At 39.4% G+C, this 15342-nt stretch overlaps 1 protein-coding gene across 1 annotated transcript in view; it reads left to right on the top strand.

Moving 5' to 3' along the window:
- NCKIPSD (NCK interacting protein with SH3 domain) overlaps nt 1-14217 on the top strand; it is a 114439-nt gene extending 100222 nt beyond the window's left edge. Inside the window, exons 10-13 of the mRNA XM_083354318.1 lie at nt 1517-1645; nt 7781-7873; nt 10750-10922; nt 12587-14217. Of these exons, the coding sequence (XP_083210444.1) occupies nt 1517-1645; nt 7781-7873; nt 10750-10922; nt 12587-12790 (599 nt within the window). The 3' untranslated portion in view covers nt 12791-14217. The remainder of the gene's footprint in view (nt 1-1516; nt 1646-7780; nt 7874-10749; nt 10923-12586) is intronic.
- Nucleotides 14218-15342: the final 1125 nt, after the last annotated feature.

Below are 15342 nucleotides of genomic sequence, written 5' to 3'. Positions count from 1 at the left end.
TAGGTAAAATGAAGACCCAGATTGTTGGAGGCAATTAAGCTGACTTTGTAATAATGCCGCTTGGGGGGGGTGTGAAAGCCCTAATAAGCAGGCATATACATAGAATGAAGGCTACTGCTAAGCTTGTAAGCCGCCCTGAGTCTTCGGAGAAGGGCGGGATATAAATGGAATTAAAATAAAATAATAATAATATACAAAGTTGCGACAGCAATCGGTTAACTGGTAGGCTTCGGGGCTTCTCGAGCAAGCTAAATAGACTATAGACTAGATCCCAATGTTTTTTAACTTTTTGCATTGTACTTCAAATATATGTGTTATTTTTAATCTATCAATATAATAAACATTCTGATATACAACATCAAGAGAATCTAGGCTATCAAGCTGCACAAAAGAACTTTAAATAAAATACATTTCTGATGTATTAGAACTAAAAGGTTTTTTTGATTGCATTGAATAGATATAAAAAGACCGCAGTAGATTTGGGAGATACTTTAGAAAGAGCAAAGGGTAGCTTATTGTGTAGGACAAGTTGCTCAACAGAAATAAGTGTGGGGGGGTGTTAAGGCCAAACTAGAAACTGATGCAGTATCTACATTGCATTTTCTTTCTTTTTTTTCACCACCAATAAGTAAAAAGCAATAAATCATCAATTTTATCTTCCAAGCACTGATCCAGATAGCCCTGCTCCTTCAAACTATTGTTTCTCTAGCAGAACAGATAGCAGCTTTGGGGCAATAGGGAAGTATTAAAGAAGATGTCAATTCCCTTGGAATTTTAGGAGCAACATTTGCCGAGCTGGATAATATAAGGAGAGTAAACAAAGACTTTGCTGCTTTATCTTGGTGTGATCCTACAATTGTTTTTGTAAGATCAGTTTATTCACATAAGCTGTAGAGCTTTCATAATCGATGTATCAAACAAAGATGAGTGGCCAATGTTTAGGCTTAATTGTAACTAGACTAACTATTGTGGGACAGGTAAATAAGTCTACGAGTGCTTGTGATGTAGTAGGTAAAGAGAGTTACCCCTGGCATAGAGTTAGCTTTCAAGAAGTGTGCTCCTTAGTAGTGAAGCCTTAGATTTTGGAGTGGGAATCTGCTGAATCTTCAGTAACAGGATTAGAGTGTGTCCTTCAGGCAGACAGTGGGAAAACTCACTGAGCCTTCAATCTCCCCAAATCCTTTTCCTCTCAAATTGAAAAATAGATACTGGGAATTACAGCTGTGCCTGGGGATACAAGGAAAGCAGTAATAAACAAGTCTTCCCTCTAAGCATATCATTCTGCCCTCCAAACTCTGCTTTTCCCACCCACCACTTTAGAAATCTTCCACAGGAATTCACGGTATAGGTCTACAAATAAACTGGAATTTCTCTCCTACACATCTCACCACCTTAATCAAGCGCCAACTAGCTTCGAGAATGGCCGGTTTTAACCAGTAAGGCTAACATTCATCTCACGTTAGAGTTAATCCTTTCTGTGTAAGAATGCAATGTCTATGTCCTTTTTTTTCCACAGAGCATCTCAATTCCCAATTTATTCAGTTCCTATTACATGTGATTGAAGATGGATTGCCCTCAGATAGTACAGACCAGCTGCCTGATCTGTTCATTAATGTTCTTCTGGCTTTTAATCTTCACATTCCAGGTCAGTGGTGGAAGTTTTTCCCAGCTGAGATTATATTGGGGTTTCAGTTAATGTGGAACTTCTTTTCCTTGTCACATGCTAACTTGAAAACAGCCTCAAATTGCACATGTTGTAAGATAAGGGATATTCTATGTTTCAGAATAGTAAGAGGGCAGATACTCTTAAGGAAGGCCAAACTTTTTTCCTAAGCCAATTCCTGGGGATGGCAGCACAGTGCCCACAGAACATCTGAAAAATTGTCCCAATGGTGAACATGGTTGGAATTGTTTCCTAAAAGACCTTCTCCCATGTAATCCTATTTGTACAAACGTAAACCAGGGGAGAAACACACTGCACCTTTATAATGCTATTGAAGCAATAACTGTGACTTAAGGATCACCCTCAAGTTACATGCTAGTCTTGAATGGGGAAGTCCCACCCCATGCAAGACAAAAAGTGGAAAAAAGAATTCAGAAGCTAGGAGTCCAAACAGCCACTGCACTCAGTCTTGGCAGAATTGAGCCTGAGTCTGTTCCTCCCCACTCAGAGTATTGTTGCCATCCTCTCCTATTCCTAAATACCTCTTTTCTCCCCCAAAATATTTTTATCTAGAGCAGACATGTCAAACACAAGGCCCGGGGGCCAGATCCGGCCCGCGAAGTGGTTTCATGTGGCCCCCGAAGCCATCCTGGAAACAGTGAGGGAATGGCCCCCACTGGCCCAGAGACCCTCCTCCTGCCAGAGACCCCCAAATCTGTCCCACTCCTGCCCAGGCCCCCATAGGCACCCTTGATGCGAACCATGTAGAGCTGGCCACGCCCACCCAGTAGGCCATACGCACTTTAGCCATGCCCACCCAGTAGGCCACGCCCACCCAGGCCACACCCACCCAGCCCCCTGAGGGCAACCGCAATGCTGATGCGGCCCTCAATGAAATTGAGTTTGACACCCCTGATCTAGAGATAGAAAATTGCTTTGAAAGAGAATTTCTCCTTGTGTAGAGGCTGCACATTTATACCTTCCCCAGGCTTCAAAATTAAAACAAAAATTATTGGGCAGAAGGAACCAAAGAAGCACACTGCCTTTAATTCTGAATATGGTTACATCCCCATCATAACTAGGTAGCATGACTTCACCTGAATCCATTAAAGTCTATGGCAGCCACCATATTCTTTGTTAATTGCGAAGTTGTGTCCGACCCATCGCGACCCCATGGACAACATTCCTCCAGGCCTTCCTGTCCTCTATCATCTTCTGGAGTCCATTTAAGCTCATGCCTACTGCTTCAGTGACTCCATCCAGCCACCTCATTCTCTGTCGTCCCATTCTTCTATTGCCCTCAATCTTTCCCAGCATTAGGCTCTTCTCCAGTGAGTCCTTCCTTCTCATTAGGTGGCCAAAGTATTTGAGTTTCAGCTTCAGGATCTGGCCTTCTAAAGAGCAGTCAGGGTTGATCTCTAGGACTGACCAGTTTGATCGCCTTGCAGTCCAGGGGACTCGCAGGAGTCTTCTCCAGCACCATAGTTCAAAGGCCCCAATTCTTTGGCGCTCAGCCTTTCTTATGGTCTAACTTTCACGGCCATACATTGCAACTGGGAAGACCATAGCCTTGACTATACGCACTTTTGTTGGCAGGGTGATGTCTCTGCTTTTTACTGTGCTGTCTAGATTTGCCATGGCTTTCCTCCCAAGGAGCAAGCGTCTTTTAATTTTTTGGCTGCAGTCCCCGTCTGCGATGATCTTGGAGCCCAAGAAAATAAAATCTGTCACTACCTCCATTTCTTCCCCTACAATTCTACAATTAACTATATTGTAAATTAAGCACTATATCTTTAATCTGAATATCTCCAGCACTCATGAAATAAATTTATGTTCTAGTATTTTGAGGGCAGGGTGAAGAAGCGTTTTCTATTTTAATTGTTCACATGATTATTTATGAGCCCCTGTCATGTCACCTCTTAATTAGCCTTTTGACAGGCTATTGTGTACTGCTGTACCCTCATTAATGTATTACAGCGCAATCATTTCATTCCCATCCCGTAGGAATGATTCATCTTGAATCAGAGGTCCCTTTGCTTCTGCTGCTTTTGCAACTAGAAATTCAGAGTTATAACAGTGAGATAAGATTTCAGTTCTGCTTATCACGGGACCACCTTCCATGTTATAATACCACTTCACAGTCCTGCTGGTGTGTAAAAAGCCTGAGTTGCATGAGTTAAAACCTCAGTAACCTCTGTTTTAAGGGAGAGAGCACTTCACAAGACTCTTGTCAGTATAATTCTGCAGTTAACCAGGCATCTTCCTCCTTTTAGTGAGTGGCAGATTTTCTGCTTATCCCTTGCTGTGCCTTGTGAATCTCATTAACTGTAGAAGCATTGGAGTCTCTGTTGGATAGTACTTTCTGCTGGAAAGTACTGCTCTTTCATATTCTGGCCATGCTGAAAACCTTTTGGGAAGCAGCTTAACTTATTCTGGTTGGTAGTGATCGCAAGCTTGATACATATACACAGTGCTTTTTTTGTAAAACAAAAAGGTGCCGGAACTCACACATGTCATACAACCCACCTTGCCTACCCTACAAGGTTCCATCCAAAAAAGGTGCCGGAACTCCGTTCTGAGAGTTCTATGAGAAAAAAAGCCCTGCATATACATATACATATACATATACATATACATATACATATACATATACATATACATATACATATACATATACATATACATATACATATACATATTAAATGTTTGTTAAGCATTCAGAATACACTTGCTTAGTCCCAGACACGGGACAAATCTTATTTCCTGTTTCAGCCTAGCCCAAGGCCATCTACAGGCAGTAGCCACAGCAGTGGCAGCTCATATTTGTGTAAAAAAAAAGCCAAAAATCTTTTACATATGTATGTATGTATGTGTGTATGTGTGTATATATATATATACATGGGGCAAATCTTTATCTCCTGTTTTCAGCCTATCTTGAAGGCCATCGAACAGGCTGTAGTCACACCGGACAGTTCATATATTTGTGTAAATTACTTTCCCTTTAATTCTTTGTTAGTAATTTACACACACACACACACACACACACACACACACACACATATATATATATATATATATATAGAGAGAGAGAGAGAGAGAGAGAGACATTATGCTCTGATGTCGTTTTATATCTTAATCCCAAGTAATTTGGCAAGTTCTTATACTGTCACATGTTTGCTGTCATATCTTAATTGTTTAATGCATTTATAAATGATTCCATCCCACATTGCATCATTTTGATGGAGGAAGGAATTAAAAAGACACTTATTATACTCATCAGCTTGTCATATAGATAAGGAAAACATCATTAGTATTTGGGGGTTTTTCCTTGACATACAGAATTAATCATGTGACCTGATCAAGTTCACTTTCTTTGCTCTTTTATTCATTATCTTTCTTCCATCATTATGCATCTTAATTAGCAATTAGCCAATCACATCTGCAGGTCTACACAGCTTTGGGAAATATTCTTTTCTGTTTGTGATACAGTGGAAAACTGAAACTTCTCCTAATTAGGTACTCATTAAAAGATGCTTATTCTCTTTACTGGTCCATTGTGTTAGTGTTTAAATAAAACACTATCTTGAGTTTTCTGAATCCATTTTAATCCCTGAAAAGTCTGCTTTATATCCAGGTACTTCAGGATGGTACATGGACTTCCTTGACAGAATTTTTAGTGATCTACTTTGGACTTTGTATACAGGATATATTGGGTCTCATGAATTTGCTTTTGTAATCTTACTCTGACTGATTGATGGAAGCACAGTATTTAATTAAGATGTATTTGAAATGTCTGCCTAAAATATCTGGGGGACATTGCAAATTCTAATAGCAAAAAAAAAGATCAGTAACAAATTATCAGTCTCTCTTCAAACACAAGGTTTCTGTGCTATATAAGTATGCCCATGAATGCATATATACAGAGAATGAAGGAAATGCTGAATCAAAATGAGCCATCATCAGAGTCTTACCCATAAATGTATTAAAAATACCAAGAAAATATAAATATTTATTTAAGCAGTTTTAAAAAGTGGCAGGGCATTGTCAGGAAATAAAACACACAAAACCCTGTTACAAAGCTGAACCTTAACAAAATCCTGCTAAAAATCTTCCCCTCAGACTAAGGTGAGGGAAAGCCATCTTGCTGGTTCTTCTTTAATATCATTAGCATTAGTCTTTTGATTTTAAGATGGTATGCAAAACAAGAACAACACTTAAAACAGTATTTTACAGAAAGGAAGGATGGCTGCTGGCACTGCCCAGCATACCGTCATCTGTTACAGTCTATATCTTTGTGCAGGTTCTGTAAAAACCATGCCCAGGGTGTGTGATGCAAGATAGATTCCTAAAGGAGAAGCAATACCAGTGGGTCACCACTGTGGGGCATTGGCTGTGCTCTTTCTGCAAACTTCTTTCTAGCTGCAATAAAAAAAGAGGAGGTCAGCTTCTTAATTTTTAAAAATATTTGGGGGAATAACTTTGACTCGGACTGGAAAGTTAGAGAAATTTCAGCTCGTTTGTCACGATCTAAGTCTTCACGTACAGTTCCACAGCATATTATGGTAGTGCAAAATGTGCTGGAGCATATTCAGATTGGAAAAGTCCTGAGTAAGTCCTGATGAACATGGTACAACCAGGCTGCCTGTTCTGAAATTAAAACAGTAATGAAACCCAAGCCCTTCGCATTAATTTATCAAAGCGTCTGTAGTTTAGTTTTCTGTGCTTTGTTCTATGACTCTTAAAATGAGAGTTAAGGTTTATTTTTTATTTATTCATTATAAAATTTATTTTATAATATTCTGTTTCATCTCATTTCCAACTTACAATTACCTGCTTGTTTTTTTGAGAATAATGCTCAGGTTCTATGTATCAATTAACTTCCTCAGTAAATAAAATCAATGTGGAATCAATAATGACAAAAATGCACATTTTAAAAAAGTAATGTTGATTTGTAAGGTAAAGGTAAAGGTTCCCCCGCACATGCGTGCTAGTCGTTTCCAACTCTAGGGGCCGGTGCTCATCTCTGTTTCAAAGCCAAAGAGCCAGCGCTTGTCCGAGGACGTCTCCATGGTCATGTGGCCAGCATGACTAGACGCCAAAGGCGCACAGAACGCTGTTATTGATTTGTAGAGCTGTACAAATAAAGAATAGATGCAGTTATGTGTTCCAGGCTGATAAGGGATTCAGGAGCTGGTTCCATAGAGGGATATCATAATTAAACTTAGTCATAATTAAGTTGGTTGTTTTTTAAAGACCCATATACCGTGCATATCCACTTGGGAGGTGACCGAAGTATGAACAATCAACTGATTCAAGAAAGAGTGCAGTTGTTACACAATACAAAGTACTATAAAGGACCCCTGGCCATGGCTGCCATCTGCTCTTCAAACAGGAGTCAAGAAGGATCTCCAAACTAAAGATGGAAAATCATTGATCCAAAGCACTTCTTCCTGCTAGGTTTGAAGTGAAGCCTGTTCTTCCTCATTCAGACCTCCCCAAACTCCAGGCGCTGAGACAGAACCTCAGCAACATCTCTTGGCTGGCCAGGGATGGAGATACTTAGCTGAGTATCATTAGCATATTGATGATACCTTACTCTGTACTGTTGAATGACCTCACCTGATAACTTCATGTAGATATTAAATAAGAATGAGGAGAACATCAAGCCCTGAGGCATCCCACACAAGAAGATTCATGGGGCAGATCCTGGAAGAAAGAGAAGAACTAGCATAATTCCATGTTCCCAACTCCTACCCCCACCTATCCTGAGTCAGTCCAGGGTGCGAATTGTCCAAAATGGTTGACTCTAGGAATGGCTTCTTGAGGACAGAGCAGACTGCTGACTCCTTAAGGGATAACAAAACTGACCCTTCTCAAAGTTTAATTGGCAGATCTGAAAGACTGCCATCTAGACCAAATCACAGGTTTCACCAGGCAGCTTTGACTAGCCTGGAGAGATAAGGATCTGACATTGAGATGATCTAGGAACCCCATCTACTTCCTTGAGAATAACAACCTCGGGATCTGACTCAGCCCAGGATGTGCTTCACTCAACTGAAGTAATGAAGCAGGCAGACAGATAAGATATCTCTAATAAACCCTCTTCTTGTTTCTCAGTTCCAGAGCATAATGTGATCATGGTTACTGTGAAGAAACACTCTAATATCAAAACATTTACAGAAAAGCTGCTACTGCTTCTGAATCGTGGAGGTGAGGTCTCTTGCTGTTTTATTATTTGTCCAGTTTGAGGCAGAACTAATGGGAGAGTTGATCTAGGAAACTAGATAGAGGCAGAGAAAGATTGGGAAACAGCCTCTCAATTCCAGGAGGTTTCTGCTTTTTAAAAGGTCTGGGTCAGGAAAATGAATCTAGCATCTACACTCCAGACAGTAACCTGCTGAAATGCTGGCTTGGTTTCCATTAAAATTGTCTGCTTTTAAATTTATTTATTTATTTATTTGTTTTTATAAACCGCCCTTCTCCCGAGGGACTCGGGGCGGTGTACAGAATAAGGTAGGTATACAGAATGAACAATAGTGAAAAAAAAACAATAGTAAAAAAAACAAACTGGGACCCCAATTAGAGTTATGGCTACCTAAATCATTTGTCTCTGTAGAGTTCAACCCAGCAACACTGGGATCATGGTTCTTAACATGTGTAACCAAAAAGAGGACTATCTGTTCTTCCTGAACACCTGATGGTCGTGAAAACCAGCTACATTCTGCTTTCTTCCTTCATAAGTTTTACCAGACAAGTTTGGTCATTGACTTCCAATGAAGATAAAGATCTACACCCAGTGAAATTTCCCAGTCCAGGAAATGAACAGCGTGATAGCTTGATTTATTTCCCCATATACGCTTTGTATGCCATAAGAAAGCTACAGTTTGGCTTCTTAGAGAATCCTTTTCTCTTCCCCACCCAATCCTCCCCTTTCATATTTCAATTAGTTTAACCACGGATTACTTTTTCCAGCAGTGAGCACTGTGTTAAATCTCCTGAATCTACAGAGCCTATAGAAAAGCACTTCATTTAAAATCTGGAAAGCCTTATTTCTAGACAGCCTAATACCATTGTATCCATGCTTTCCTCACCAAGCTTTGTGCAGTTCAATGCCTTTAGGAGCAGAAAGGCTATATTTGTTTGTGTGTTAAAAGATAAGTGTATATTCATTTTAAAACAAAAGGAAAAATTAAAACAAATTATTTTGTTTGAAGATTAATAGGTTCTTTTATTTCTGGTTTAAGTTCTTTTCAAAACGAAAATTGTGTTCTTTTCGTATTGTCAGCCAAGAGCTGGTTTTAGTTTTATATTACTCCACAGAGCTTTAATTTATTCCATTACCAAAATGTCCATTCTTTGAAGAACCCACTGAATATTGAGTAGCAAATTAAATTTTTCTATAGAAGCCTCTTTAGTGATGTTTTGCTTCCCCAGTAGAAAAAAATTCATGTTTTCTAACATCATGGAATATATACATTGGTTTCATATTTCTTCATATAGAAAGCAAATGGACTATTGAGGAACTATTATTGGGAAAATAAAATGTTGCAGCTGTTCACTCCATATCTTAAAAGATAGACTGATTTTCTGCAGTGAAAGGCCAGGTACCCACTTTTTGCCCATTTACACATCTTAGTAGTCCACTTACACCAATATGGTTCAGTGAGAAAGAGAATTTTGGCATTAGATTTCAGTGGCCAAAATTACACTAAACCAGTACTGTGGATTCCCATCATTTTAGGTAGGAAAAAGAAAGATACTGTAGTTCTAAATTAGGTTCTGTGAAAAACCCAAGCACCCTACATGATTATTGTACTCCAGAACTGGTATTGAAAACTCAGAGCATCTCCAGTTTATGCTTCAAATGGGAAGAGGAGCTGAGGAGAAAAGGTTTTTCAAAAATAAGAACTGAAGGACAGGTTTGAGGAAAGCTCAGGCTCCTGGCTGTAGAAAATTATGTATCAGAAAGAGAGGCCAATGAACATAGTTTTACTGCCAGGAAAGGCAAAGATTGACAGCCTATAAATATGTTGTGGAATATGTTGTAGAACAGAATATAAATTTGAATTAAGGCATCCCAGTGACCCATTTAAAATTATTTAAAATAAAAAATTTCAATTACCTTTTTGTGTGTGTGCTTTAAAATCAGGGTTGATTCCTGGTGACTCCCTGGTCAAGGCCTTGGCAAGATATCAGAGATGGTTTGCCATTGCCACCTTCTTAGGGCTGAGAGTGAGTGACTGGCCCAAGGTCACACAGCTGACTTCATGCCTACCACGGGTCTAGAACTCACAGTCTCCTGTGATTTGCCTGTAACTCTTATATTCCCACTGCACTTGTTTAATGCCCCGATCTAAGTGCTAGAAAGTGTGTGAATGAAGCAAAGGAAGGTTTCCTAGCCCAAAATTTAGATTCTCCAACTACATAAAATGATAGTTTACTTACTTTACTTATTAAATATGTATTAAATTTATTTATTGTTCACCTTATAGCTTAATGCACAAAGACAACACCAAATACATTTTCTTTAGTTGCTCCAAAGCTTAGCGCTACAAACAAACAAAAAACCCTCTCCCTTTTCACCCCACCATCTGGCTATCAGTAAAGACCCCAGAAATTGTCAAAGAACTCAAGGAGATTCTGACGGGAAAAGGAGATGTTGCACAAGAAGTAACTGGAGTAAATGTAGCTTCTTCCACCGGAATATTTTAATATGAGAAGAGTTTCATGAGCCGAAATGTTCTCTTTCAGACAATTAACCTGGATAATTAAAAAGCACACAAAATTTTATGCTTTATTGATACATCTGCTGTCATTGTAGCTGGAGTCAGTTAACTCTATCTAATGTTTCCTCTCTGGAATAATTTTCTTTAATAAAAGGATGTAAGCTGTGGCTTGGAAGTATTTGATCTGCCTGCATTGCTCATTCATGCACACACTTCCTTCCCAAATCCTTGCTGGCTTGGTCTGAACAAATGCTACCGTAATGCCTGTACCGTGTTATATGGAGTAAATGGCTCCCTTTTACCTAAATGCGAAGTAGCAGCGCATGACAGAATATCTCCCCCTTTCTATCCTTTTACCAGATGATCCTATATGCATCTTTAAACATCAGCCCCAGCCTCCACATTCTGTGCTGAAATTTCTTCAAGACATCTTTGCTTGCAAGGACACTGCGAACATCTTCTACCACACAGACATGATGGTAATGATTGACATCATTGTGCGGCAGATTTCGGATCTCTCCCCTGGAGAAAAGGTAAACCTACAGGAGGAAAGGTAATTCTACACCTTTCTCCTCAAGAGAGAAAACATTACGAGATGAATGTTTGGGGCATAAATGAAGCTTCTCTCTCTTCTCTGATCTTATTGCTATAGAAGTAGCAAAGGAATAAGTGGCCTCCAGTATCACTAAACTACAACTCCAGCTGCCCTAGTCAACACAATCAGTGATGAAGAAGGGAGGATTGTGGTTCAGGAACATCTGGAGAGCCAGAGGCTGTTCTAAAGCATGTATAGTAGTCTCATATCTACAGAATTGAATAGATTAATAAGATCTCATTTAGATTTAAATTAAATTTCTATAGTAGGCAATAGTCAGGCTACAAATGGCATTAATTATGTGCCTAATTACCTAAAGTGACATGCACAGGATTTTGATTCAAATTAGGACCACTTTGCACATGGAGAGGAAGTTTTAATTGCTTGCTCCATTCTTGAAATTTTCCCATGTAGCCGAGACAGAGGAAATAAAAAGAACAAGAAGAGATTTCCTTCAGTGCCAAAAGATTTTCCTTTGCTTCATGGAGGCATTATTGGGATGCAATTTCTTGCTGAACATATAAGCAAACTGTTCTTTTTCTTCCTTTTTCAAAATGTTATTTAAAGGAAACAAATTTATATAATAAAGCAACTTTAAGGGCATTTAACCAATGCAATCCTATACATTGTATTCTTTTCTTAAAGTAAAAATCAAGGGCAGTTGCAATCTATCTAAAGCAATGACATGTTTAACTTGCATGAAATATCCAGTAACATTTATTTTTATTTATATCTTGGAATTACTGCCTACAAATAATAGTACTCTAAAGTTACACTTGCTGGGTATCAGAAATACCTTTTCTACTAGTAATAGTATATAGAATTACATTAATGATGTAGGTTCAGCCATAATGGATTTAAAGATGTTATAGCTCAGAATACTGCATTTGAAATCACCCAACTTCTTGATAGCATATGCAAAACAAATCTTGAATGGGTACAGATGTCTTTGATTCTCAGTCTCATTGTAGGGAATATGAATCTGGTATGATTGTGCATCTTAAATAAAATGATTTGGAATATTTTTTTAAAGATTGTCTGAAGGATGTACATTCTAAGGGACAGATTCAGCTCAAATGTTTTAAGGTCTACATTTCTAGTGTTAACAAATGCAAGAGACTAACTGCTATGTTTTGGGAGTTCACTCTGTGATTGCCCTGTGACAGGTGAACCGTGAGGATTGCAGCTGTCCTTTATGGATTATCAGCTTCCTCAAAATCTGGATTTGGGTGGAAATGGGGAGTTGACATTGAGCCCATGTATTTTTCCTTCAAAGAGAGTGAAGGGCTTGAAAGGGAAATCTCAATATAACTTTTAGTTCCTTTTTTTATCATACATCCTAAGTAAATATTATGAAAAACAATCCAGCCAAATGGCTTCCTCAAACTGCTTTGAGAAAAAACACACACCCACTTATCTAGATGAACATAAAAAGAAGGACAGCTCAAGAACTCTTTCAAGTCTGTTCTAATAGCTTCTGAGGGAGTTCCTGCCCTTCACAAGGACTGACTCTTTCCAAAGTATTTGCCATTCCAGAAGGCTGCCCCCACCTCAGTGTCTCTCCTTTCTCAAAAATGTTTCCACTGTGTTCTGCTCTTACAGCTGCGAATGGAGTACCTGTCTCTGATGCACGCTATCATGCGGACTACCCCATACCTGCAGCATAAACACCGTGTAACTGACCTGCAGGGGACCTTGCAGCGCATCATGGTGGAAGAGGAGGACAGTCAGCAGTGCCAGATGGACAAAATGATAATCCAAGAGATTTATAAAGCGTTTCCCGAGATAGCTCCTGAAGCCAGCTAATTGATTGAAGGGAAGAGTAGTATGGAATAGAAATACCTCTTGTGGCTACGTCTTTCCCATCCTTTCCACTAGAGCTCCTGCCTTATTAGACCTTCAGTTGAGCCCTGGAGTTTCGAGGGAGTATTAAAAGGCCCAACAAAGGAAGGTTCCACATAGATGCCCACTAGCGGGAAGTGCATTAAAGATGGCCTTTCTAGGCCTGTGACTGGGGTTGGGGGAGACCTTACAGATTAGAGGGGGATTTGGCTTTTTAGGTGCCATTGGCAGGATCTGACTGAAAGCAGGAGAATATTATTATTATCTCCCTGGTGATCTTTGCACTAAAAAAAGGACAAGGGTGACCTAAATAACTTCATGCTGTCTTTAGGATTGCAAAATGAGACGTCTCTGTCATAATTGTCTCTCCAAGCATTTGTTGTCCTGCAGCTAGCTACAAAGTGAAGTAGGCGAATGATCTGAACATGCTTCAGTAATTTTGTGTCTGCAACATCTAGTGCAAAGTTGCTATTGTGCTAGTGAAGGAGTAACTACTTGCTTCGCCTAATGTGCCCAGTGAGTTTTCTGACCCATATATACCTGTATGGGTTCAACATGCCAAACTCCATTCATGACCCTAATCCAAGCAAGCACCCGCTCGTCTTAAATGCTTAACGCAGTAGTGTTTACGTTTGAGTTTCTTGCACAAGGACAAGAATACTGATTGTCCAGGCACTGCAGCAAGAGATCCTTCAAAAAGCCTGCTACTTAGTCTCACCGTTAAGGCGTACCCTCTTTGAAAAACATTGCTTCTTTCCTGGTATGTGCTGGTTTTTTGCCTCTGGCACTGCACGTATGAGGAGTGTGTGTAAGTGGCAACGCACAGGGCGCTATCAGCCTGCGGGTGTTTTTTGCCTTGAGCTTAGTAGCAATTGGTTCTGCCTAGCTTTACTTTTTTATGTTCGAAAGCTGATGTCTGCTACTGCAGAAGTTGAGAGAAGTCCTCTTTATCTAATTCCTTCAGATCTGCTGCGAAATGGATTTGCCCCGTTTCCCATTGAGAGCCTTTGAGACTAGGGCTGTACTATCTCAATAAACTTGCATGCTGCCACAGCTCTTCATAGTGGGTAAATAAGAGCTTTGCAACTTGCTGTAGTAGTAGCCTGAATTTAAACTGGAAACTTTGGATAATCTCTATAAATCTAATGGATGCAGGAATAAATTTGAAACAGTTCCTTAGGATAAGGCGTCTATTTGACAACGATTTCCATCTAGGGAGCCTCTGCCATTTTCTGTCTTTCAAGTAGAGAATCAATACATGTGCCATCCAGAATAAACAAGCAGCCCCTTGTGAATGTTGAAAGGGACTTGTATTTTCATAGAATTAAATTCCTTGTGAATGTTGAAAGGGACTTGTATTTTCATAGAATCAAATAAATGTAGTCCACAGAGAAAAACATTTCCTCATTCTTGTCTCATTTTAGAGTGTTTCTGGATTGCAGGGTGTTGTGGGTGTGTATTATGAATGGTTACATTCTACTACAATACTACTGTCTGGCTAGCCTAATGCATGAGCATTGTGGATAAGATGATGAAGATGATGATGATGAAGAAGAAGAAGTTGAAGTTGGAAGGTACATTGGAGGTCATCTAGTCCAACCCCCTTCTCAGGCAGGAAACCCTATACCATTTAGACTTTTATTTGGAACTTCAGGCAGCAAGAGGAAAACAGAACTTCTACTTATTTAGATGCATGCCATCGCCTTACTCTCCCTTCCATTTTTGTCCTATTTAAAAGTATGTTAGGCCACATAGTTTTATTTTTTAAGCCACCTGAAACGACAGAATGGGAGTTTGTGGTACTGAATTATTTTTAAACAGGAATGTGGGTTGGCAAAATTTAAGAAGAGCCGGCCTTGTAAGAAGTTTCACATCAGCACTGTTTATTTGGGGGGCAGCTCTCTTTGTGAACTGAGACTGCAACCTAGACTTATTTCATCCTAGGAAAAGAAAAGCTCTGTTATAATCCCCTCTTTGTTCTCTTCTTCTCATCCCCAGCAATGTTTGTACAAGGGGGAGCAAAATGGTGAAGGGCCAGTTTTTCATTCAGTTAGAATTCTGATCCAGAAATAACAGTATGAAGATTCATTCAGCATGGCCTGGGCAAAAGTGAATGTGGAATAGCAATGTCCTACAGGACAATCCAACCTGGTTAGAAAACTGAATAAAAAAAACTCATGGAAATGTTATGTGAGGTTTTTTAAAGATTGCAAATCGAGGCAAAAAACTGATGTGTTTTGAACTTACTCTTCAAAACATATTATCAGTGTATAAGATGAAATAGATTTGCGCCATGTTCTGTAGCTATGTAATTGATAGCCCTGATAGCAAAGGAATAATTTGTGAGTCTGGAAGATAAGGCTGATTTCCATGTGGTTTTCCATCTTTCTAAATTTACTCTTGAAAACACCGAGCAGTTTGGCAGGTAATGAAATGTGTGAATGCAGCAAGAAAACAACACACTCTTTGAAGGTGATTAGTTATATTGGATACATCATATATAGCTAAAGATGAGA

Source organism: Vipera ursinii (assembly GCF_947247035.1).
Source record: "Vipera ursinii genome assembly, chromosome: 2".
Classification (NCBI taxonomy): domain Eukaryota; kingdom Metazoa; phylum Chordata; class Lepidosauria; order Squamata; family Viperidae; genus Vipera; species Vipera ursinii.
The sequence above is the reverse complement of the archived record's forward strand: the minus strand, read 5'-3'. Positions and strand labels throughout refer to the sequence as shown.